Genomic DNA, 26704 nt, shown 5'->3' on the forward strand with positions numbered 1-26704 from the left:
GTCCCTCTACTCTGCTCTTGTGAGACAGCACTTGCAGTATTGTGTGCAGTTCTGGTGTCCTCAACATAAAAAGGACATGGAACTGTTGGAACAAGTCCAGAGGAGGCCACGAGGATGATCAGGGGACTGGAGCACCTCCCATATGAAGACAGGCTGAGAAAGTTGGGGCTGTTCAGCCTGGAGAAGAGAAGGCTGCGTGGAGACCTCATAGCAGCCTTCCAGTATCTGAAGGGGGCCTACAAGGATGCTGGAGAGGGACTCTTCATTAGGGACTGTAGTGGTAGGACAAGGAGTAATGGGTTCAACAGGGGAGTTTTGGGTTGGATATAAGGAAGAAGTTCTTTGCCGTGAGAGTGGTGAGGTACTGGAATGGGTTGCCCAGGGAGGTAGTGAATGCTCCATCCCTGGCGGTGTTCAAGGCCAGGTTGGATGAAGCCTTGGGTGATATGGTTTAGTGTGAGGTGTCCCTGCCCATGGCAGGGTGGTTGGAACTTGATGATCTTAAGGTCCTTTCCAACCCTAACTATTCTATGATTCTATGATGTGTATAATCACAGAAACAGTGCAAAGGCTTAAAATGTAGTGTGTAATGAATCGTCTCCCCCTTAAAGAAGCTGGTGTACAGCCAGCACGATCTATAGTGCCCTTTTGGGTACTACAGAAATACTAATGAAACTTCCTGGGGACTGAGAACTGTCCAGGTGAAAGCAGGGTATGTAACAAAGTAGCAGTAAAATAAGGGCACAAACAAAGCAATTACAACTCAGAACATTACAGAAAATGAATGTTTGTTTACCTGGAAGAAATCATGAGGGCTGTCAGAAGTGCCTGAGCCATCCCCATGGCAAACCGAAAAGGATTTTTCCTCACTATTATGAAATAGATTAGTGGCAGAATTATAATGGAATGGATCGCAAGTCTGCAAAATAAAATGGACTAGTGAAATAAATGGATCTATTTCATTGCCTTGTAAGAGCAGGTATCTTAGTTCTGCCACAAGTACACTTAAGAAACTCTGTGTTCAAAATCTAGAGAGTATACCATTTAAAAAAAAGAGAGACTAATACTGTCTAAACTTTATTTTGGAAGGCAGAAAGGTTATTAATTGTCTTTCTCTCCAAAAGAAAACAAGAATTGACTAATATATTATTAAAAATAATTTTAAACTGATGAAGATGAGAAAACTGAAGTAATAAATAATATTTGAACTCATATGCAGAGTATTATTTGAATGCTAAAATACTCCACTCTCTTACCAAATCCTTACAATATAGACTAGGGACAAATCAGAAAAATAAACCTAATTATCTTTTTAAAATTATCTGCCTTTATTATAGAATATGCTTGGAATTAGAGGTTCCCAGTCATGGGCAAATGAAGTCCACATCTTTCTGCAGAAACTTCAAACATGATCCTATAACAAATGTCCACACTTATTTTGTGTAAAACTGTGTAAACTTAAGTCTACAATTAAAACATAGTGAGGTATTTCAGACTGTATAATTGAGATATATCTAGTCTCACTATCTTTCATGTTCTAAGTTGCTGAAATACTGTCTTTTGCAACTATTAATTTTTAAAATTAAGTAAGTTGATATGCAAAGATCAAACTGTCCTCTTGACTTTGGCTGCTCAGATGTATTTGCCTCCATATTTGGGTGGTCTTTAGGGACAAATTCATCCTTCAACTTGTGCACTGAATGTGAACTTTGTGCATTAATCCTGAATGCTTATTAGCACAGAATTTTGTGGGCATTAGAGGTAAACAGTCTGTTGTGAGCATGATAAGTCATCATAAGATGTCCTTGTGAAGATGTCCTCACAAGATGTTCTTGTGACCGTCACTATGTTGTAATAGTGTTTTATGATTTCAGAGCATCTGATAAGGACAGCGATAAATCATGGTACCATATGCTCCATCAAAACCAGGTAATTAAGAGAGAAGTAGCCACAATATAGAAACTCACAAGAGCACCAAAAACCACCCAAAAACCTAACTCTTTGTTTCCCTGGAAAAAAAAATATCTTTTTTAAAGCCTCAGGTATTAGAATTTTCATTCTGTATATGAACAAACAATTTATTTAGTCGAATGTAAATAACAGCATGCAACATGTATTGATGAAAATTTGTAAAGAACTCTAGAAAGAAACCTAAGAATTTATACAATGGTGCCATACAGAAAAATATATAAAGTGGTATGGGTGTTGCTGGGTGTCTTAAGAGAATGTTGATGACAATAAACATTTTGTTTACATCAAGAAGCATACTGGCTTCCTAATAGCTATTCTGAAAAATGTGCTTTGTTAGTGGCAGCACAAATATGGCATTGTCCAAAATAAAGTATTTGTGCATATCCGGGTTTCTATTACTGATTTTCATGAAACAAAATTGAATTAATATTTATTTTCATGCATGAAATGCAACTCACATCAAGCAGCAAAAGATTTTATACCAAAAATCATAATCAGCAACTGAAAAGAAAAATTCTGTTATGGTTTATTTGTAAGATAGGAAGAATCTTCTCCCTCAGAATCCCAGAATGGCAGAATCCCAAAGTTACACATTCAGAGATGCAGCTGCCTTAATGCTTTCAGAAGAGACATAGGCACAGATTCCTTTTTTTTTTTTAATTCCACCTCAGACTGTGAGTCCTGACACTTGTATTATGCCTCCTTGTTGTGGTTTAAGCTGGTAACTCAGAACCACACAGCTGCTCACTCACTCCCCCACTTCTTCTCACCCTCTCACAGAGGCATGAGGAGGACAATTAAAGGAATGAACTCCCACGAGTTGAGATAAGAACAGTCCAGTAACTAAGGTATAACGCAAATCACTACTGCTAACAGCAATAATAATAATGATAGGGGGAATAACAAGGGAAGAGAATATAAAACTAAAAGGGGAAAGGGAAAAGAAAGCAATAAACACCAGTGATGTTTATTGACACAATTGCTCACCACCTGCCAACCAATACTCAGCCCAACCCAAGCAGAGATCTACACCTTCTGGGTAACTCCCCTCAGTTTATATACTGGCCATGATGTGCTGTGGTATAGAATATCCCTTTGGCTAGTTTGGGTCCTGTCTTTGCTTCCTCCCAGCTTCTTGTGCCCCTCCTCATTGGCAGAACATGAGACTGAAAAGTCCTTGATCAGAGTAAGCATTACTTAGCCAGCAACTAAAAACATCCCTGTGTTTGCAGCATTGCTCTCAGACTAAAGTCGAAAACACAGCACTGCACCAGCTACCAAGAAGGAGGAAAATAACTTATAGCTGAACTCAGGACACTCCTACTTTACTTTTCCCCTTCTGTGACTGCTAACCTGTCCTCATCCTGACACTGCAACCTTTAAAAGTGAGAGGTTGAAGATATTTAGTGGCCAGCTGGGGCAGAGGCACTGGGAGAAGTCTCATGATGGCCTGAATAAGACATAAAGACTGAAACATTTTGCAGACAGTGGCTGTTGAGAGCTGGTAGGGCTGCAAATGTGAAAGGTCATGAATAATAAAGATGGGAAGAAGTATGCTAGAAGATGAGATGGAGAGGGAATTTAAAGGAAAAGAAGAGGAGGGTAAGAATCACCAGCCCTCAAGGTCTAACACATTCTTCTTGATGGGGAATACACCAATATGTTTAAAATAACCTGTAATTCTCAGGATGAAGTTTAAAGAGAGAGTGAAAGACAGCTACAGAAGACACTGATGAACAGAACACACTGCAAACAGACAAGGTCAAGCAAATATGGATGAAAACCAAAAAGTGTTTAAGAAACAAAAACAAAGAAAAGCACTCCTCCGATTTGCCAAGAGGTGAGAAAAAGGGTATTCTTGCAGGCTGGAAAATGTAGTACTTTTTCTCTGAAGCCTATAGCCTTGACTGTACATTGTCATCTTTTTTCCCTGTGATGTAATTACAACATGCTCTGCCTGATGGTCAGTTTTGCACATAATGTTCTGCTGTTTAGCCCTTCTCCACAACATCTTGAGCATCACTCACCGTAGGCCATCCCATAGGCGGCAGAAAGGCTGAGCAGATCTACCATAGTACACATTAGGGAAAACTGTGGCATGTGCAAGAGAGTCTGGGGAAACAGAGACTCTTTCCTCTCCAAGGATGTAAAAGTAGGCACTCTTACAGTATACAATCTTTCTGCTGGTACCTGGGAATCTACTGAAATTGTTGTGCCTGTCAAGCCCACAGTTACTAGGTAAATGGGAGACTATATGTGGTGGTAGTTTACTCTGCAAAGTACTCTGGAGAACGTACTGTGTCTTCACACACACTTCTTAAGTAAGGTACACCCTGTCACAGTCCAAATAGCAGTGATAGGTAAACAGTCATAAAACTTGCTATCAGATCTAAAACTGTAAAACTTGCTATCTCATCTCTAACTGAAGTCAAAGGACAGCAATAAGCCATCCAGCACATTCCTCCTCTAAATTACCTGGAGTCAGTAACACAGAAAACTTGCAGAGGTGATACACTGCCATTCTATAAATGAGTTGTACCTAACTTGTGGTCATGCTCTCATTTATAATTTATATAGAAAATATTAGTCTCTTGTTTTACAGTCTCTTGGTAAACATAAACTTTTACATTCTTTAAAAATTTTATTTCTTCTCAAATATATAATGAAAACTCAAAAAAACTGTTTTATGCATTAAACAAACATTACCTGCCTTCATTTCTATAATATTTTGAAAAAGTCATGATTAAGTGCTATTTTTGGAGCTGTGATTTTTAATTAGAAAGTAATTTTATCTCAAATCATTTTTGAAAACCTAGTCCAAACATACTAGCTTTTGTATAAAACAAAACAATTTTGAAATAAATGTGATTAGCTAGCAAAGATTAATACAAAAAAGAAAAAGAAAAGAGCCTTCTTGATGATAGAGAAGTTTGTTTTTAAGACTAATACATTAGTCTTAGCACTTGGTTGTCAGAAGGCATTTGAATGATGTTTGCAGAATAGCATGCATGTGCGCAGAGTGGGGGGAAGGAAGCTCTTGAGCAATTTTGGATCTACCCTCTAGATAAAACATGAATACATCCTTAGTATACTGAAGGAATTATATAAGTGGATGCTAAGGCAATGAACCAAGGCTGCCTAGAAGTTATGCTTCACTGAATTGGAAATAGAAATTTAAATGCATTTAACTTACTGGGACTGTAATACCCATTTATCTATTGAACATGTTCTTTGTACAATAGTCTTCAGAGATATATAATGATCACAGAATCACAATCTGTATCATTTGGAGCAGCTAAGTTGCCCCTTCTAAGTTTCCACATCTGCAAGGCTCCACATTGTGCACTGTCCTCTACCTCAGACTGTTCTACACAGCTAAGGTTCTAGAAAAATAATAGAAAAAATGTTTTGATGCCTGGCTAAGTTATTCAGACAGAAACTGCTGCTTTTGCAGCTTCCCCAGCTAGCTTTGCCTAACAAACAGTGCAATGTCCAGGGTTTCTCTTCATGTTAGCTACCTGCTCTGCACTGAGGTGGGATCAGTTTCCTCTCTGGCATCATTTGCTGTACACTGTACTTACTATGCATTTGTATTGGGCAGTGGAGCTGGGTCTATGCTGATACACCTTCAGCCCACACGTCCCATGGAGGTTCCCAACTTAACCCAGGTATTTGTGCATTTTCAATAGGCTGGTAACCCCCAATAGCCATAATTCACAACCTCACCCTTTTTCAACTCCTACTATCTAAAAGAAGCATTACTCCTCTACTACTCTCAAAAATACAGGACCAGCTAAGATGAATCAATAAAACAATGAATACAAGAACAGCCTTTATTTCTTTTTTTTTTTCCCAAGAATGCAAAGCATTTAAAACAAAACCTGCAATCTGCAAAACCTGCATTCAGAACATCCTCACATAATACTCACTGATGAGAATTTTTGCCCCTGACCTAGAAGAGGCTGGGTGTTGTGGATAACTGATTTGTAATCAAGCTCCAAAAACTGCACACATAAAATTTCATCTTTAAGAAATGACATACCCACTCAGTACTGTAGCCATATAGAGACCCAGTTTACGAAAGATTTCCCAGTCCTGAACTTCTATTATCTTCCCAGCAACCAAAAACATTATACCAATTGGCATATACCTAGAAAGCAAAAATAAAGTAATTAAAAATGCATTCTCAGAAATATTGTGTGCTCACCAAGGAATAATTTCTTGTGTAGTGTGACATTTTACAACAGATGGAAGATTCTTTTTCTATTCTATTATGCACCTAAAGATTTTTGTTGTATTCTATTGTGCAACTGACTTTATTCACTTGTGCCAGGACTTCAACAGACATCATGAAAAAAGATTAGAAAATCAGAGTAAGTGTAACCCTATGCATCATCTAACAAGTACTATATGAGATGGTGTCACTGAATACACAGAAGTGTGGGCTTTGCACTACCACAGCAAATATTTATGCATAGCCATCAGTTTACTTGGAAGTGGAAGCTTGTACAGCTGAGACCACTGTCTGTGTGTTCTGCAATCACACACAGATGGAAAGGTCTCCTGTGCTTACCACAGCTGCCATGCAGCACTGAGGGATATATATGTGTCACCTAACACATAATAAGAGTGATTTTAGTATGCTGGGATAGTACAGTCATCAGTGTGTTGCTTGATTGGAAGGGTCCCTATACCCTAGTCAATCTACACAAGGCCATGCCTTACAGACATCAACAGCTGCATGGCCTACTGAAAATTCAAGGCAAAAATCAGGGCTTATGCTATCACCAGCTCCACTGCATTCCTTTTGGTACCACAGAGCAGCTGTCACAGAGACAAGTTGCCACTTCAGAGCTTTTAGTATAAATAAGTCTATAAACTTGTGAATATATTAAAGTTATCTATTTTAAAATAGAAACTTATAAAATGTGTATGTGCTATCTCACAAATAAAACAGTACCTTGACCCTGTGCAAAGCAGGGCCTAGTTCCTTCTGAGCCCTAAATTTAGAGAAAGTAGAATTAATTCTTCATATTGCCAGCATCAAATTTCACCTTATTCAAGACGACACCTCCCACATCTGTAGAAACAGGAATTCTGTAGTCACAGCTTCAGGCACGTGCATGACAATGCACAGGTCAGCTTACGGGTAGTTTCCTGTATTTGTGGCATGTGCTAACTCTCAGGTCTTGTTAGTGGTAATTTGCTGCAGAGTAAGGCAGTCTGTTTCACAGGGCTGTAATGCAGCTGAGGACTGAAACAGCTGCCTAGCACAGGACTTTAAGTTGAAGAAATTAATTTACTTTTCTTTAAAGGCAGCAAAATGTGTGCAACTAAACCCTGTACAGTTTTACTGTGCTACAGGCACCTCAGTGTGCTGGGATGGAAGAAAAATCCACGGAAGAGCCAGATATGTTAAGTTACTGTTTGTGTGAAACATGTGGGTATTGAGCAGGGTACTGCAACAAATGGCACAAGGCACTCCATATGTAGGATTAAGCTCTGGAAAGGATTGCGTGTGCCTCTAGTCCTGACCCTGTAATTGTGATCTGCATGGACAAAAGCTCTGTGAATAGCTGGGAAGTCCAACCAAACACTATCAGAAGAGTTTCTACATTTTCTAATTCTTTTTCCTGAGAATATTAGAAGAGAATATTGTAAGAATGTTGTCTCACAAAACCCACTAGCACCAAGTATAGGATAATAGGTTACATTTTGCATACCATTTTGGATTTTGTTCTGTGGCTCGCATATTAATTCGTATTTCTAAAGGAAATTGGCTCTAAGGACAGCTATCCTGTGAACATAATGGCTATGAGGGAACAGTGTTCAAGATAGAGAAAGGCATGCAAGTGGTAATGCTTCTGCAGTCCTCAGATCACTAATGCAGTTGTACTGGTTTGATATAAACCTGTGGCAAGAATATATGAAACACTCATATTTCTGGTGTACCTATAAGAACCGTGTCTTTAGTATATTGTAAGTAGAAGCCCTGTCTCCTCAAAAGAATCAAATTCTGTAGAAAGGAAATTTTTTACCAGCCATGCAAGCATGAGTCTGCTCCTACCTCTTCAATGACAAAACCCATTCAAAGTTGTTAGAAAATGTCAGTATGTCTTTGGACTTACCACATAATTATCTCAACTATTCTCATTGTAGCTTCATTCAGTGCATTGAAAAAATCCACAAGCACTTGTCCTTTCTCTCCCATTTTTCCAATAACCATTCCAAAAACAAGACAAAACACGATCAACCCCAGCACATTGATGCCGTTGGAATACATGCCCACGAGTTTGTATTCTTGGGTTTTGTTCTACAGATTAGATTAAAGAGAAAAAAGTTACTAGCTGAAAATACTGAATTTAAAGAGTTCTAAAATTAAAACACATTTAGATCTTCCCTTGAAAAGACACAGAGCTCTTCCCCAGTGACTCTATTTCTGGCAGTGCCAAGCAGGCATGTTCAAGGTAGAACTAAATTGGCTTTGAAGGCTTTGTATTTTAAAGTTAGGTGAGGATTTGACCAAAGCCTAGCAGGGGATAAAGCATCCCTTAATTTATGTGCCCTTCCTATAGACTGGCAACATCTAGGTATCCACAGTCATGGCTTCAATATACTCAAGACTTAGTTCCTGCTGTGGAGAACAAAACACAGCTCATGTGGAATCCTTCTGGTCACTTCTGAAGAACTGGAGGGTTTGTGTCTGCATTTAAGATAAAGAGTCCATTGTGTAAGAACTAAGACAATTGTATCCAATTTTGCCTTGTTTAAAATCTATTGTTAGCTGAAATCAGTGAAATTACATAGTTTATAGCAGAACTGGATACAGGTAATGTAAAAATCCTACTAAATAGGTAGGTATTCACACACTCCTCTGTGCTTGTGCAGTATGAACATATGAAGGAAATGGTGCAATTCTTCACAACATCCTGCCTCAGGATTTAAGTCATGTCTTTTCATATAGCTCATGTTTGCATGCTTTCATTACTATGAGATGAAGTTTTGAAGGAGCATAATAAAATTCATATTGATTTGTTTCATAGTTCTGTGTTCATAATCCACTGAATTTCTTTCTCTCTCTCCTCTGGTATAAGTCTAGGTTTTATAAACAAACAAGGCTCATAAGCTTTCCACATGTGTAATCAGACACTTGTTAAACCTCTTCTTCTCTTTTGTCAGGATTTTTATTTTTTTTGGCAGTGTAACAAACTATTATTTAAAAAATGCCTTCCATTGTTTTGCTTTCCATTAAAAAAAATGTATTATGATTTTTCATTTCTTTCTTTCTGCAGTGCTTACAGTTATGCTCCAGCATCTCATGGATATATATCTACCCCTTCCACACTGATTGTTGTGTTTAATTTCTCAGCAAATTGGCAATTCATTAGCATACACATTTAATGGAGTACAGGAATGTATTATTTGCTCACATTATCTATTATCTTTGGACTGCTTAATTACCAGTGGAGTCTTCTGGTGTTCTTAAACCCTACTTGAAGATCCTCATAATTACCTCTTGTATTTACTACCTAAGTTTTGAGCCCTTGATAAAATCTATGTACCTTTTCCTTCCTTTTCTTAATCACTAGCCACATGAACTAAATCAAATTTATTCTATGTTCTTTGTCCCTGCTTCATATATTATGAAGGAATACAACAACCAAGGTCTCACCTTTGAATCCGCTGCTGTCGTAGCAGTTGTAACAGGTTGTTGTGTCAATGCGGAGCTGTTTTTATCCACACCAGCTGTAGCTTCAACTTTTTCACGTTTAGTTTTATACTGGAAAAGTTTTCCAAAAAAGGGAAGAATTTATTTAGAAACATGAGGAAACTGAAGAATGGACGAAGGCATAGCCTTTGCCCAGTAAAAATAAGGGAAAAATGAACCAGTCTAACTTGAAGGTAGCAAACATAGACAAAGACATTAATTCCCAATTCATGTGAACCATCATGGTTCTGTACTTCAGATGCTGTATATCAAACAAGTGATTCATAGATAATATGCTATGAATTCTGTTTCCCAGGCTCTCAGATTTCCTATGGACCTGATGTAGTCTTGTGGGGGATGAGATACATACACCTCCTAGCAATGACAAGGGGACTTTTTGCTGCAACAGTCTGGAGAGAATTGCTGTCAGCCACACCAGTACAGGTCTGCAGAGCAGATCCACCTGATACAGCCAGAGCCCTAGTAATGTGGTTAGCATAACTAATGCCATTACCTAAGGTGAATAGCCATTTTCTGTAGCTGAGCTAGTCATCTCTTAGTCCTCTTTCCCCTGAAGGTCCTATGCACCAAGTAGACCAGCGTAAAGATTACCGGACACCAGGCTAATTATTTCCCTCCTTACTGGCCTTGAAGGCCCAAGCACCAGGACAGGTGGTGACCCTCCTACAGAACAGGGAAGTGCGAGAGCACATAGAGCACTGTCTGTAAAACCAAGCAGTTAAGGGGGAACTTGGACCAGAGTGACTGCTGGATGGTGAGACCAGGACCTGCCAGTGGCCAGGGGCACAACCCCCATCATCTGCTTCCTCTGAAGACTGAGTGACAGACTCGTACTCTTTTATATGAGTCTAGATTGTGATTGTTACGTTGATACAGCAAACCATGTATTGAGATTTGACCTAATCTGCAGAGTCCAAGTGACACGAAACCATAAGCTAAGTGGTGCTATTATAAAACTGTACTACACTGATTATCCTTATAGAAATCCCATGCCACCTGATTATAAATTCTGTGTTATTCTGATCATACTATCCTGTTATGAAAATAAAGATTTAATTGTCACTACAATTTCGTGTCATTGTCATACTGCCATGGGTCTCTAAAAGAACCTGTCTGTCCCCTTAATGTTGAGTGACAGTAACTAATATGAGAAAAAATACATGAAAAAGTTTTATAAACTGGAAATACATTTAGTGTTCTGCACAGCTGGATAGTTGACATAATTTCCTGGGAAAGGTTAACTACCTCACTTATAAACCTCAGCTAAACCGGTAGGCAGCTGAAGGGGCAAGCAAAAAAGGGAAGCAGAGAACATCACAAAAAAAAAGTTCATGTATTTATAGATAAAGATGACTGAATCGGAAGTCCAATAATCTATATATAGACAGCATCTTCCTCTTTTATCTTGCATATTGCACTTTTCCTGAAAGATGCCTCAAATAGACTACCAACTGTCTGCCTCTTCCTTAAGACAGATCATCAGGTCAAGCAACAGATATTAGATGGCAGACACAACGGGGTGAGGACCAAGCGATTCAGACTTCATCAGACACTGAGGGTTTTTAAAAACAAAGAAATAGACCATCGTGACATGGTTCTTCTAACTCTGCCTGTCCCAAAAGGAAAAATCTTGTCTAACACACTGCTTGGTTTTTGCACCCATCTCCTAAACACTGTCTTTTGCAATGGATGATCAGGGACGTAATAGCTGGTAACCAAGTGTTTACCATAATGGAAATGAAACAAAGATGCTTTAAAAAAGGTTTGTTTTTTTATGGGAGATTAAGATACTCCTGGACTTCTCAGAAGTAATTGTTACCTGACATAGTTTTGGGGGACATAAAAGAAAAATAACTTGTAGTTAACAATGAAAACTACAATAGCAAAAAGGAATGTTCAAACTTACCTGTTGAAAACAGGCCTGGACAAGGTTTTCTGGGAACATATTCCTATAAAAAAAGTAGAGGCATTTCAACGTTATAGTATGCTAAGAAAACACTGCTTATATAAACAAATGATAAAACCTGCTGTTTGAAAAACAGATCAGATTGCATTCCTTTATCCAGAAAGCAGTGGATTCAGCAACATGAGATATGAAGTCCAGGAAGTTTAGGACTCCAAGTGATTTGTTGACTGTTTTCCCACTATTGAATTTTTTAATTCATCTTTCAGTGTTAGACATTTATGTTGGTGAACTACTAAACTTACTGGTTTTGTTATTTTTTTTTCCCTGCTGCATCATCTCCATCATTTCCACGAGCAATACAGGACACTCCATTTTTACAGGATTTGTCAAATAGCAGCAGAAAACAAATAGCAACTCTTATAAATGTTGTGCTAGAAGAATCAGTATCTGGTGACCTCTATTGCAGTTTTGAATTCAGAAATTAATCTTGGCTGATGGATGATTCCCATGTATTATTTCAGGGTTAAGAACCATTTTTTGCATACTGAAATATTAGGAAATCAGATCAAAAGCAGTGCAACCCAGTTGTGTGTCTCCTTTCTAACTGCCAATTTCAGATTCAAATGACTGCAGAAGAAAAGCATTAATTTGGTATTTACTGGATAATCAGCCCAGTGTGGAAAAAGACAGTTTAGATATTGAAACAGAAGTCTTTATCCTTCTTCCAGATCTTTCACAAACTCCTGCCTTTATTTTTCAAGTTTTTAAAGAAAATACTCCTCAAGGCAAGGTTACTTTGTATAGGCCTGGGATTTTCCTTTATATTTGAAGACTGTTCAGATTCGAATCTGATCTGTAGGACAACTATTAGTTTGTCTGAAAGAGAATTTCGGATTTCAAACTCCTATTTACAGTCTTAAATTTGCTTTTAAAAAGTTGAACTACAAACTTTAGCAAAACCTCTAGCTACTCTGAATTCCAGTTCACACCACTGCTTAATACAGGAACACATTTTGTGCATGGAACTACATGAGCCCTGTGAATGTGTGTGGAAATGTTCATATAGAAGTTGCTGGTAATAGACCAATTAGGTTTATAATGCAGCTGTTTGTACAGTTCTCCTCATTGATTTCTGGGCAAGTGACCATGAGGCATAAAATGAGCTAGCCAAGGAGCTGCCATTCTGGTAATACACAGGCAGAAGAGGACAGATAAATTAAGTAAAAATTCTACAAAAGGAAATGAGTGGGCAGGAATAGTGACACAAACCTGTGACCAATTGCAGCTGGAGAAAAAAAGATAATCCACAAAAAATTTTTGAGCTAACTACTCACCCACTACTGGAAATGCAAGCCTTTTTTCTACTTTTTTCTAATTTTTAAATTCAAAACATGGTAGTTCAGAAAACCCACCCAAGTCTTCTGCAGGTTTTTATAGGGGTTTCCTTCTTCTGACCACTTCAAGTATCTACAATGTTCCAGGATGCAAGCGGGAAAAGACTCATCATAAGACTGCCACAGATACTGGTGAGGCAGCAAATTTGTTGAATGTAAAACCCCAAGAAACCTTTGCATACTGCATCTGTTACTCTGCAACCTGCCTTGAGGAGCAGAAACAGAGCACTGCAATTTCAGGCGGTTGTCTATGCTGGATGACACAGAAGCTGTTAGTCAGTAAACCATCAATCATTCAATCTTTTCTGGGTATTTTCTTCATAATAGGTAACTCTTGCGTATTGGTTTCTACAAAGGAGGGTATTTTTATTGTCAGTGGTTTGTTAACCGAAGTCTATAGTGTAAGGAAAATTTTTGTTAGCAAACTGAGTTGAATATGCTCCAAAATGTCTAGCCTGTTGAAATGCAAGATATTCTGTATTCATCCAAATAACATTAGAAAGCATTTTTATTACACATCACAACTTTATATGTATTGTTGGGACTTCTGCAACAAGGGTGTGGAAAGTTATAAGAGAAAACCTCACCTGATCAGATCCAGCATGGCATCGACAGTACTGACTTCTGGGGTATTGCCCACTCTGTCAATCTCATTTGCTTTTTGAGGCATTCCAGGTTTAATGGCCACAACTAAGACAATCCCTGCAGAAGGAGAACCATAAGAAAAGCTCACAATGCAAGCAAGAAGCAATGGTGAACCATGCCTCGGTGTATCCTGTGTAGCTAAATTCTTCACGAGTTAAATGCACTAAATGCTTTCCCTGGATGCAGGGATGCTCAGAAAAGGGAAATCTACAGTGGGTTCCAACACAGGAGCTACTTGTGGCCTTGACACTGGACATGGGTACTCTAGCTTTGGTTTTGCATCTATGCCATTAAACCACTACTGCTTATCAAGAGAGTAAATTACTTCAGCTGGGCTTCAGCTGAAGTGGACTGCAACTTCTGCATGGTGAAATTTCAAATGCCATTTACCTTCTCCCTTATGCAGTTCTTCTTATTAGTAACTTTCAGATATGAATACAAGTGTGTTGTCCTGTGATCCCAATGTACAACAGATGTTTTGGTAAAGTTAATTAGCAATAAAGTTATGTAAAAGAAATGGCTTCCAAAACAGACAAAAAATTACAGGCAAGAAACAGTTAAGTTTAACCTTATGAATACTGAAATCAATGACAATTTTTCCATTTACTTCAGTAACTTTATTTTAGGCATTTTTACTATTAATTACTAGGCCTTTCCAAATGTATGTTATTTTACTTTTTCTCCCCCAAAACCAAACAAATCTAAAGCAAATGAAACTACTAAATCTCAGCAAGGAGAAAGAGGCATTTGAAGGACTCTTCAAACAGGAACAAGGCCTTCTAATGATAGCTGTGAATAAAAGCAGAACTGAATTTGTGTAACTCTGCACAGCGAAACAAATAATACTAGAGTATCATAGAATAACTTAGAATAGCAGGGACCTCTGGAGATTACCTGGTTAACCCATTCTTAGGAGTTTCTTTGTGTAGGGCTAATTTCAAAGTTAGTCTTTAATTAATTTTAGTCTCATTACTTTTAGTCTAATTAATGTTAGTCTTTATTAATTTTCTTCACTACATATTCACAGAAAATTTCCAGACAGGTGAGACAGCCTAAATGGTACAACCATAGTGATCTATTCTGCTCAGTAATTCAACCTCTAAAAATTGATCTGGCCTCATGTGTCTGTATATGATTCTTTTTCTATTGTTAAATATTGCTTTGCCTTACAAATAGGTCACATACATTTTGTCCTTCAAACAAATACATGTTTCTTTTTAGTGGGTAATATCTAGACATAGTATCCACTCAGGCTCAACAAAATATACAGATAAGGCACAAACTACTTGACAGGTGAGAGAGAAGGGTGTAATTTTATTTCTTATTTAGCAAGGCAGGCTGAAATGTTTGCTTAATCATATATGGAAGATTTTAATGTTGCTTATAGAGAACAAACTCCCTGAAAGTGGAGATGTGGACTTCACAGGAACTATGAGTGGAGCCTGATAATGAAAGAAGTGACAAAAACTGTTTAGGAAGGAAATGAGATGACAAGGGAAGCAGTATTTTCTGTTATTCTTTCAGATGAGATATATTATACATTCTCGAATCTGAGAATCACCAACAACCTATTATTTTGATACTGGGGAAATCACTTTGTAATTTAGGCTGGCCTTTGATGTTCATTCAGCTTTCCCACTGCCATCACTGTTTATCTAAGCAGACAATTCCTAATTTCCCTTGAGCTGAAATGTATGGCAAAATTTCCTGTGGTTTCATTCTGCGTATGAATACAGCGCAAGTGTGAACAGAGGCACTAACTTCTCCCTATACCTGGCTATAAGCATGACAAGATGTTTGGTAAGATTCCTGCCTCTTCTCATCCTGTCTTGGGAAATCAGTAATGTCACACTACTGCATAACTGCAGATTTCAATGAGGATTTAAAAAGTTACAGTATCACAGAGTACCTAGTATAACAGCAATGACTGTAGTGCAGAAATAATAGATGAGTGCTCGCAAACCGATCTTCCCAGAAACACTGGAATCCAAAGCAGCAACACCTGCAAAAAGAACCACAAAAACAACACACTAAAATACAGTCTTAGGTGAAGCCTGCTTTTTTTTTTTTGTAAAGACAATTATTCATGGTTTCTTATTTCTATGCAGGATTTTAGTCTTTATTCAAGATATTCCTGAATACCTAATTGCCACTTGTACTTCTGAAAAATGTCTGTAGTGGACCAACATATTTGCTTCTGCTTCTTCACAGAAATCAAGTTCCCCATGAATTTTCTAGGAAATATATATATATGAGCTTTTCTGATTCCCTGATGTCATGACAAATTAGACTTCTTTGTTTTATGAATATATGTTACAATTTATTTCCATATTCACTTAATAGCTTCACCCTCTTCAGATCTGTAATATTTTGGCTTTAAAACTAAAAGCCATGGGAAGTGAGCTGCTCAGGACTGTTAGCCCAGGTTCCCCAAAGGCACAGACAGACAGGCAAGGCTCATTTCTGGTGGGCTCACCTTCCTTAACAGGTTTAATTGGGTTTTTTTGCCTAAAGATTTTCTGAAGCCTGGGATGTTTCCACTCCTCTGCCTGTATCTGTCACTGTCAGGAACTGAGGGTAGGTTTTGTTAACAAAGGTGAGGAAGTGCTAAGGTGGGTGTTACACTGAGGTCAGCTTAACTTCTGGCAACCGTATTATATCAAACTGCTCCTGAAGTATTTTTTAATTGTTTAACAGGTTTACAGTTATAGCTGCACACATACAATTCAGTAACCAGGGTAAAATTACCATTGTGACTGTAAAAGTTTACTGTCTATAACCACAGAAGTTAATAATTCACTGCTATCTCTTTATTATGCATTTGTGAGGGACTTATCTTTTCATGACTATTGAGTCAGATTATCAAAGACTGAACAGATTCTTTTGTACAGAAAAGCAAAATCACCATGAGGGTATTTAACTTCAAAGAAACACAATTTTATAGGGGGAAGAAAAAGAAAGTTCCAAAAACTAAGGAAGAAAAATCAAGATACCTTTTAAAAGTAAGTTACACAAACGTAACTTACTCATCTCTGGGCTTCAGCATGTGTTGATATGTCTTTCAGAAGGTGCATTAACAGCAGTAACAACTTTGTCTACGGCATTTATATAATGCCATACTAGTTCTGTTAATTGTTACTCAAAATACAACCAGTACTGGGAGGGGAAAATGAAGGTTATTCTGTTTCATCATCTATTTGATAATTTTGGAATCTTCCATGGGACAGCATATCATCAGACTGAGTACAGAAGAACTACATACACATGCAAAAATTATGATGCAAAGACTATCTCATTTGAACACCAAATAAGTATAATAAAAGAACTACTACTACAACAAGGGAATACAGAACAGTGCACAGTAAAAAAACTATGCCACAGAAAAAAACAGCTATTACAGGAGGCTGTCAGCACTAAGCATAGTGTTTGAGGCACAAAGAACAGAATGGACAGAGAATCCGGGCCATCATGTTTATTTCTCACCTTGGGAACTGGGAAAAAAACAAGTAGAAAGCAGGACTTTCACATTCCCACAGGCTCAGCTATGGAAATAATGGCCATAGGAACTCTTGAGAATAGATAGTAATAAATAATGTGTTCTGCAGACAATACAAAAGCTGATTTCAAGGCTGTCAATGTTGAAACTTTTGCACCTGATATTTTGACTTAGAAGACTTTACATCTTTTAAAAGAGAGGAAACTGCTATTGCCACAGTTCCATCTCTTAATGAAAAGTTCATAAAACTACAGATCACAGAATTTTATTCTAAAACTTGTTGTACTGACTGTCAAGAGGATTTGGATAGTGGAGGTAAGATCTTTTAAAGGATTGAAGTGTTTCACAAAGCTTGCCTTAAGATTTTTTTTTTGCCTGATAGTCTTGTTGACTCAGCCAAGAACCTAATAATCATGTAAGGTCATTTCCCTAGAGTATTCAGTTATAAAGACTCTACAATTAGTATGACACAAAGTTTATGTGATGGCCATTCTTCTGGCTCCAAATTAAATCCCTCTGCAAACAGTTATGCTCGCTGGAGTTACAGAGGCATAACTAGGGGAAAACTTTGACCCTGCTTTTTTAAACTAGATAATAATCCTGTTAGTGAGTAAGCTGTGGCAGAATCCATCTTATGCTTCCACTGTGATGTCGGTGCTGCTTTAAAAACACTATAAAACCACACAAATTAGTCAGGCAGATATCACTGAATAAGTGAAGTACAAGTATGCTCTGAGGACAACAGGTGTGGGTTTGGGTTTTGTTTTTTTTTTTAAACTGCTGTACTCTGAAATAAAACTTTATACAGGATTAAGATTCTATTTAGAGAATGAAGTAGGATTCACTACCAGTGCCACAGGCAGGTTTGCACTGAGTGCTTTATGCTGCTATGCTCCTTTTTTTTCATGTTAGCTTGTTACACATAAGAAAACACAATATATAAAACCAGATTTCCCTCCAGATATATTCTACTGTCTATAGTGAGCCATTGATAATATATTGCAATTTATAGCTACTGAACTTCTTGTCAAGCCAACTGAAAATTGCATTTCTTTTGAAATAATATCATGGCTTTGTAATTTCTTGGTTATCACTGAAAAAGTTAATGGAAGATGTATTAAACAGAGCATATAACTAACACTAATTTCAGTTCATAAGAAAACTTACTTCTCAATCTAAGATGACACACATGCTACTCAAAATGAAGAGCCTGCAGTTTTGTAAGCACAAGTAAGATCACAAAAACTGCTATCTACTGTGCATATCTACTGTGGATTACCACTAAAGTTTTATAACCATTTTATCTGCTCTTTCACTCCCTCAGCCTATTCCCAAGTTTTAAGTGTTTAAACAGGTTTAAGCAGATAAACTGTAAATGCAGTCTACTGTACAGAATGACAATATGCATGATGGATTCTCCTCCATCCCTGGGCATTTCAAACCTGCGGCATTTCAGATTAGTTCCTGAAATTTTCCTACAAGGGTGTTCTAATTCAGCTACAGCCACTGAAGTATGGAATGCTATTCTTTTGCTGTAATACATAAGATATAAGGACACACAAAGGCACCAACAAGCATTAAAATTTGTTAATCTATCTAAACTCTCTACCCACATTATTTTAGCAAAAAAAGAGGTAAGATTTTAATATTTGAAGCTATTTGGGGATCAATTGCCTAGATTTCTAAAATTCAGCACCTATGTTCTCTATGTTACAGTCTTCAACAAGTTATTTGTATTAGGGTTTTTTTTTCCTCAACTTTCTCCAATTTGCAACATATACACTTGTAAGAGAATAAAAAAGAAAACAATCAGTGAAATCAAGTCTCTCACATCTTCTCTTTCTTGTCCCAAAACCTCAAAAGCCTATCAAAATGAAAATCTGTACTGTATATGGTTTTTTTAATTATTATTATTATTTTACGAAAGAATGGGAGGATAAATAATACGACTGATGCTAATAATTTTGTTTGACAAGAGTATTCAAAGGCATTAGAGCACAATAGGGATGAGGATGGTACCAGACCCTCAACATGCAGGAGAGACACATACTTCTGGGTAAGAAACATGGACATCCCATCTTAAATGCTGGACAAAAAAGGAAAACTAATCCAGCTCTTCCTCACACTGCAGTAACTTTTATATACTGTATATGGTTTGTTTTCACTTGCATCTTTTGGTTGGTGTTGCCAGGAAGTCTACCAATTTTATTTTCATAGCTGTTATTTTTGCTCTTTTACTAGAGGATTCCCAGGAGTTTACTCTTTAAAAACATAACCAGGAAGAAGCACAATATTGTGAAACTTGCAAGAAATCAGAAGTGGGAAAATGTAATGATTACAACTGACGAATTTCACCTTGGGTTGTGTTCAACTACTGATTTTTGCATGTGGAATATGTGTGGCCAAAGTTAAAGGCATAGCTTCTCTGACTCTTAATTTAGAATCCCTGTCTATCCTGTGAAATGATTCAAACCAATCAAACCAAGAGCCCTGTTACAACTGGATAATAGCACCATGAGTCATCTGCAACTTTAGTTGAAGTCCCTCTGAAATTTCTTTCATAATCTTGTTTTGTTGTATGTATTTAGAGTGGCTTCCCTGAAATGCTACTGTATAAAGCTGTCTTACCAAAGGGGATGGTCTGATGTAGACAAATTCAGCCTAAGTATGAAACATGAAGTTTTTACCTGTAAAACCAGGATTAACCTGTAAAACCAGTTTTTACCAGAAGTTTTTACCTGTAGTCACTGACAGAAGAATGTATCATTATTTCAGTTTCTCACAGATTTAAAAAAATTACACTTCAGTGTAACATAAGGTTGCAATTTCATGAAATACCAGTATGTGGTTGCCTTTTCTCTCCCTAACAGGAGGAATTTTTTTTTTTTCCATTTTGGTGTCACATGGGAACAGCAAATGCCCCTAAATAAATTTGTAATTTTGGAAGTGCTGGAAAAGTTGCAATGAAGTCTTGAAAAGTTATTGCAATATACGTTTCAGTGGTACTGGTGCTGTTGAACCTTTGTGAAAACCCAGGCAATTGATTTGCTATGCCTTTTGTGAAAAACATTTGTCTTTCTCTGCCTTGTCACTCCGAAAGATTGTTTTGGAACATTCTGAATACAAACTGGTCCTCAGGTTTTCTTTCTTCATCCACTCTTCTGATGCAAAGGGCAACTCCACTCTCATGAAATACAGGAGTGTCTTTGCTCAACTGCTAATATTCAACCTCTTTTTGCTGCTTCCAGGTTGGTCTACAGCTTTCTTACTGTTTCCTAAGAAATATAATGAGATTGTCAATGGTTTCTGTACTTCGCTTTTTTTCAAAAAGGTTACTCAGACTTTTGGGAATACAAATAACAAATAGTATTTCAGTTAAAAGAAACCAAGTAGCTAATAAAGAAACCTCTGCGAGTACTGCAGCCAGGTAAATCATCTAGACAAAGTCACAGTCACAAACCAGACCTGTCTTCCATGCCCAAACAGCCCCTGAAATATGAAATAGCCACACCTTTTTGTTGAATATAAATCCAGCTTTCAAACACCGCACTAACTGGAAAAGGGGAGATTTAGATTAGACAGTAAAAAACATTCTTTACTATGAGGGTGGCAAGACACTGGCACAGGTTGCCCAGAGAAGCTGTGGCTGCTGCATCCCTGGCAGTGTTCAAGGCCAGGCTGGATGTGACTTTGAGCAACATGGTCTAGTGGAAGCTGTTCTTTCCCATGGCAGGGGGGTTGGAACAAGATGATCTTTAAGGTCACTTACAACCTAAACCATCCTATATTTCTGTGATTAGTGTGCCAGTGAAACTGCTGTGGAGCAGTGTAATTATACATCTCTGCATTGGATGAAGTACTGTGGAAAACATTAGATGGTTAATTGTAGGTTAAATGTAATGAAAAATTTCTGACTCTGGATATCGATTTGCTAAGGGATGGTTGTGCTGCCTTGTAGGCAGTCTGCACAATGAGCATTGCAGCACTGTATTATAATCTTTGCCTAGAGAGCTTATTGGACTATATGCATAGAAAGAATGTATTAGTACTGCCTTCCATTTCTCTTATTTGCAAACATTACCACTTGAAGGAAAATTGTAATTTTCCTCTAGAAAGCTCTTAGAGGTTATATAATTTTACGTTAATGCCTTTTCACGAGACGTGATGTTCCTTAGGTGGAATATAATAAAAATATATGATGAGGAAAGATGACACATCAATCTGCCAAGATGGACAGGTTAGCAAGATTCAAAACAGAAATCAGATTCAGTTCACAGATGCAGCAGGAATATAGCCTCTGCACTGTTGCAAGTGAAATATGTATGGAGTGAATACAGAAAACCTGGAGTACTGAAAGCATAGCATTACCTCCAAATTACTGATGTTAAAACCTATCGGTGGACAAACTTTAGCTTCTAGGCTCCTAAAAAGAAAACTTTAATATGACACTAAATTTTTTAATTGATTTTGATATCCGCACTCTGAAAAATTGAGTAAAAAAGTGTATGTGATGTGTTTTATATAATGGACTTGTTTACATCCTTAGCTCCCAAACAGAAGAGCAGAAGACACTAACCCACTACGGATCCACCCACAGCAGTGCACCAAGAGCCCCCAGTGATATGGCTGGGACAGGAGGCAGTGACTGCCGATGCATGATAATGGCTGTAGTGTGGGGGCTCTTTGCTCTTGATAGCTAGTGGTAATCATGCTCCATGAACCAGAAATGCACTTGAAATATTTTTTTACTATAATTTAAAACCTTAAATAATGTAGGGACTGTCTCAGTTGCAGAAGGTCAACTGATATTGATGGAAAAGGAGGAGATGACTATGACAGAAGTAATCCAAAGAGGATGGGCACAAAGCCTTGTCCATTAATAGCCCATGACTCAGCAGACCTCCCTGCTTCAATGACTGCACTTGGACAGCAGGGACGGAACCTCCAGCTTCCCTCAGTACAACTGATGGTAAAGCTCATTAACAGTAGTGTAACATTCTCTGTCCTTTGCACCATGTACATGATACAGAGGGACAAGCTGAGTTTCCTGCCTAAGCTCAGGTAACTGGTTTACTAAGTATCATTCAATAGACCTGCTTTCCTGGAGGCTCTTTTGGCTTCAGAAACAGAAAAAGAACATGCAGGTGTCTCATCATCTGAACATACAGTCTCTGAGTGTGTTGAGCTAGATTAAGGCTTTCCAAAGATTGAAAATCAGTTTTCCTGCTGGTGACGCACACGGCCTGCTAAAGATGCCACAGTCACAGAGCACCTCTCAATAGCTGTGCTTCTTGTACTTGCAGAAGTGGAAACTGCTGAGGCAGCTGCTACCTCAGGAGTGGTGATACCAAAGGAAATTTTATTTGGAAGACCTGCATTATAGGAAACAAAATAGGTTTTTTCTCCCACCATTTTTTTGTCTGTGCTCTTTCACAGCACTGTATACAGTGGATGTTTTATATGTAGTGGAACTGGCAGGTCTATTCCTGAGCATAGGCACAGGCTTAGCGTGGTTTAACTTCAATTACTAATATAGTGGACAATAAAAAGGTTGCTGAAGTCTGAACTGTTCTGACTTTCAAAGATAAACATCAGAAGTAACAACAATCTGATTAATACGCTGCCTTGATTTTTTTTTCATTACATTCCAGCTCTTTTGTTTCCCATTTTGAACAAAAAGATGATGAAGAGATTGAAGGACCTCTCACATGACAACAAGCTGAGAGAGCTGGGACTGCTCAGCTTGGAAAAAGAAGACTCATGGGAATCTTATTCATGTGTATTAATGCCTCACGGGTAGGAATGAAGACAGGGACAGATTCTTCTCAGTGGTGCCCAGTGACAAGACAAAACACAATGGGCAAAAACTAAAAAACATTACATTTCATCTGAACAGGAAAACACTGTTGTACTGTGAGGCTGGTCAAACACATTGCCCTTAAAGGTAGCAGAGTCTCCATGCTTGAGGATATTCAAAACCTAACTGGATATGGTTCAGGGCAATCTGCTTTAGCTGACCATGCTTCAGCAAGGGGGGTTGTATTGGGTAGTCTCAAGAGCTCCCTTCCAATTTCAACCATTCTGTCTGACTCAGCGCAAAACAGGAAGAATGACTAGTGTGCTTTATGATTAGACACAAGCCTAATAACTCAATTCAAATATGCATTTCTGGTACTTGAAAGGTTACTGTATTTCTTTTACAAGATGCAGAATATCTCATCAACATTCTGAGGAAGGATGCAGATTAACAGTGAAAACCACCATGCACAGAAATGTCTGGCCATTTGCCTGCCACACATTTCACTGCTACTTGCACTCAGGCAGCTACTGCTTTTGTCTTCAAGAGCAACAAAGCTCTATATATGCTGCTGAAGTAGCTTCTGTTCTTTATGAATCGTTTCCTTTTTCTTGTCTAAAAACCTAACATAGAAGTGTAGAAAAAAATAAGCCCTTCTTTTCTATGTATACTGGATATGCCACTGTCAGAATTAGAGCATTTTGTTCTCATCTCTGCATACGAATTTAACTCCAGTATTCTGCAGGTTTTAAAATCCAAGCTCATACTAGTAGTTACAACCACAGTTTACTCATACTGGAATGTTAAATAGCAGTATAATATTTTTAACAGCATAATTCTTCTTTCCCCTCGCAAGAGCCAGACATTTAATAATGTATTTCATGGGTATCCTAATGATATTGTTTCTGAAGACAAAGGTCCCATTTCACTGTAGAAATAAAAGCTTGTTAGAAAAAAAGAAATATACAGTCTTGTCTGGCAAGAAAGAATATATATCTTGTCTTGGCAGCTTTTCCTGGATCTCCAGTCACAGACTCAAGTTCAATATGATAAAAGTAGAGTTCAGTTTTCCTTTTCTTTCTCTCTCACTTCCTACTCTTTATGAAAATGCTGCTGTCCTGTCTATTAATTAAAACACCAAGCCCTTTTTCAAACCTCTCTCTGTTCTTCTGTCTTTTACATACTAACAACTGTTTCATCTCCCTTCATTCCTCTGGAAACAGCTCTTGACTATTTTCTGCTGCCATTTCTCATTCTGCCTCTTGCAGCTTTCCTGTTTGGATGTCTCCATTTTGACGTTCTTGGTGTTCTTTATTTTAATTGCAATACTGGGTTCCTGTCACCATGCATTACAGATATGTTCCAGAGACTTTGGCAGCCTCCTTTAGGCTCTTCCTGCCCACTCTGGGTTGCACTGCTGAAATTACTAATATTTTTGGCCATGAACTTTGAGGAGCCTGGGAGCTTGTATTCAATACCCTATTCTTGAAAGAACTTTCATGACATCATCAAAATTTCCCTTTCACCTTCTCATCACAGCATGCTCTCCTTTTCTGCAAATGTCTAATGTATTTCCATGACCAACTAACCAACCAACAAACACCTGGACATGAATACAAACTAGAGGCTTTATGAGGATTAAAGGGGAGAATATAGTGATAAATGGGTTCTGATTCATTGTAGGAAGCCAAAAGAAAATAATCACAACGATATTCACTCAGTAAGAGGCTTAAAGAATAAAGACAAGTTTGCTTGGCTTTGTCTGTCTTCACTTACTGAGTGAGATGTTAGTAAATTCCTGTGTGCTATGGTGGGGTTTCAGCCGAGGGCTGGCTTGCTTCTTCCAGAAGAGGGAAGTTTTGCTTTTCTTTCTATAACACCTTCCTGGCCACAGCCTCCCTGCGCATTCTCTTGCACTTCCCCAAAACCCATTTGAACTAAGTGTACCAAACAGACTTTTCCTTTTTTCCCTAATTTATAGTTTTGTGTCAGGTTAGTGCACTGAATAAAGGATTCAGTAAAAGCCGAAGCTCAAGCAAGATACCTCATGGGAATTTGTTGAGACCACAGAAGTGCAGCTGAAGAGTCTCCTCTTCTTTATGATGGCACGATATGAGATCAGCTCCCCCCTTCTTATGAAATGGCAACGTGAGACTATTTGCAACAGCTAACACTGTACCTAAGAATACGCAGTTGCAGCTTTGGGCTTGCAATCTGCAATTGTTTAACCCTCTCCTGAACACAGGGAGAAAGAGGCACAAGAATCTATAAACATTTATTATCTCACAGCTCCTTACAACTTAATTACCAGATATTGTGCTAATCTTTCCAAATCCATTTTCATTATATATAGAAAAATATCTAAATGTATGCAATCTATACTTTTCATTATAGAGTTCCATCAAATAGCATATTTTTTAAGATTATTACATTTAGAAAGAAAAATAAAGCACAGTGATAATCCCATCAGCTAACAATGCATTCCAGACATACCTGTGATCATACTTGATACGATTAACGGCAGAATGATAAGTTTGAGCATCCTCATCAGCACTTCCCCAGGAAAGGAAAAGTAGGATTTACCCAGGTTAGACATTTTGCCATATTCCCGTACCAACATGCCAACTCCAATACCTAAAAGGCACAAAAAGATGTGGAACAAATCAGCAGTAATTTATAGTAGACACATGGGGGAAAAGGAGGTAAAATAGGAGAGAATACTTAAAAAAAAAAAAAAAGCAACAGACACATTTTTACAACAATAGTGAAACTTCTATAGCAAATTAGAGATGTTGCCTTTTCTAGGGATAGGCATAGTAATAACGCATATAATTCTGAACTTGGAGGATGTCTGTAAGCATATTTTTGGACAAACCTTGATTATGCCCTCTGATTATTGGTCAAGTCCAGCAGTGACTTTTTACCCAGTTTCATTAGCTCTAGAAGACCCACAACTGGCATTTAAAAAAAAAAAAAATCAATACAATATATAAACACTATCATTTGAAAAGTGATAAAATATAAATATTTTAGATAATTTGTACTGGTGAAAATACATCTATACAGCAGCAATGCTTTCACTATTTGCTGCTCTACGTAATTAGAAAAGTGTGTGACTACAATCGCTAAATCAATTTAATAATTTCCAGGAAACTGATCAACAAAAATGCACTCAGCATACTCACACTCATTACATACGTGATCAATCTACAAAATACCAAACTGCAAGTATAATCGCTGATGGAGCCACAGCACAAGGCACTTTCATACTTCCTCTTACCTTTGGATTAAATGAGTTATCAGACAGTTCTAGCTTCTAAGACAAACCACAAACAAGATTTCTACTAAAAGTAAATAAATCATAGGCCAAAAGACAAACTTCTTCAGTTTGCATTTCAACGTGATTTTCAAATGAAAATCACTGGTATAGGAAATGTGTTCAGCAGTGTTTAGAAAGCATTACAACTGTTGTTTCACACACAAACTTTGCAGCGCTTCAGTCCCAGCTGAACTGAACATCAAGAGATAAAATTTCAAACTGAACTGAGATGTGGCAAAGCAGAACCCTTTGTTACTCACTGAGTGCTTAAAGGTCTTACTCATACAAACAGCCCTACTGAAGTTAATAGAATTATTTACACCGTTTGTTATTTTAGTGTCATCAGTGGTGTGTATTTTCCAGCAGAATTGTTACAACAGCACAAAAAGATACCAGTCTACCTTTACCAGGCTCAGTGGTTCATGTAAACCTGTGGGATCCCATGAA

At 37.8% G+C, this 26704-nt stretch overlaps 1 protein-coding gene across 1 annotated transcript in view; it reads right to left on the reverse strand.

The window, feature by feature from the left end:
• SLC1A1 (solute carrier family 1 member 1) overlaps positions 1 to 26704 on the reverse strand; it is a 49801-nt gene that overhangs the window by 7507 nt on the left and 15590 nt on the right. The window contains exons 2-9 of the mRNA XM_005155004.4: positions 25432 to 25572; positions 15555 to 15647; positions 13588 to 13702; positions 11607 to 11649; positions 9644 to 9751; positions 8100 to 8284; positions 6014 to 6121; positions 797 to 919 (exon numbers count right to left, since the gene is read on the reverse strand). Of these exons, the coding sequence (XP_005155061.1) occupies positions 797 to 919; positions 6014 to 6121; positions 8100 to 8284; positions 9644 to 9751; positions 11607 to 11649; positions 13588 to 13702; positions 15555 to 15647; positions 25432 to 25572 (916 nt within the window). The remainder of the gene's footprint in view (positions 1 to 796; positions 920 to 6013; positions 6122 to 8099; positions 8285 to 9643; positions 9752 to 11606; positions 11650 to 13587; positions 13703 to 15554; positions 15648 to 25431; positions 25573 to 26704) is intronic.

Source organism: Melopsittacus undulatus, chromosome Z, assembly GCF_012275295.1.
Source record: "Melopsittacus undulatus isolate bMelUnd1 chromosome Z, bMelUnd1.mat.Z, whole genome shotgun sequence".
Taxonomy (NCBI): Eukaryota; Metazoa; Chordata; class Aves; order Psittaciformes; family Psittaculidae; genus Melopsittacus; species Melopsittacus undulatus.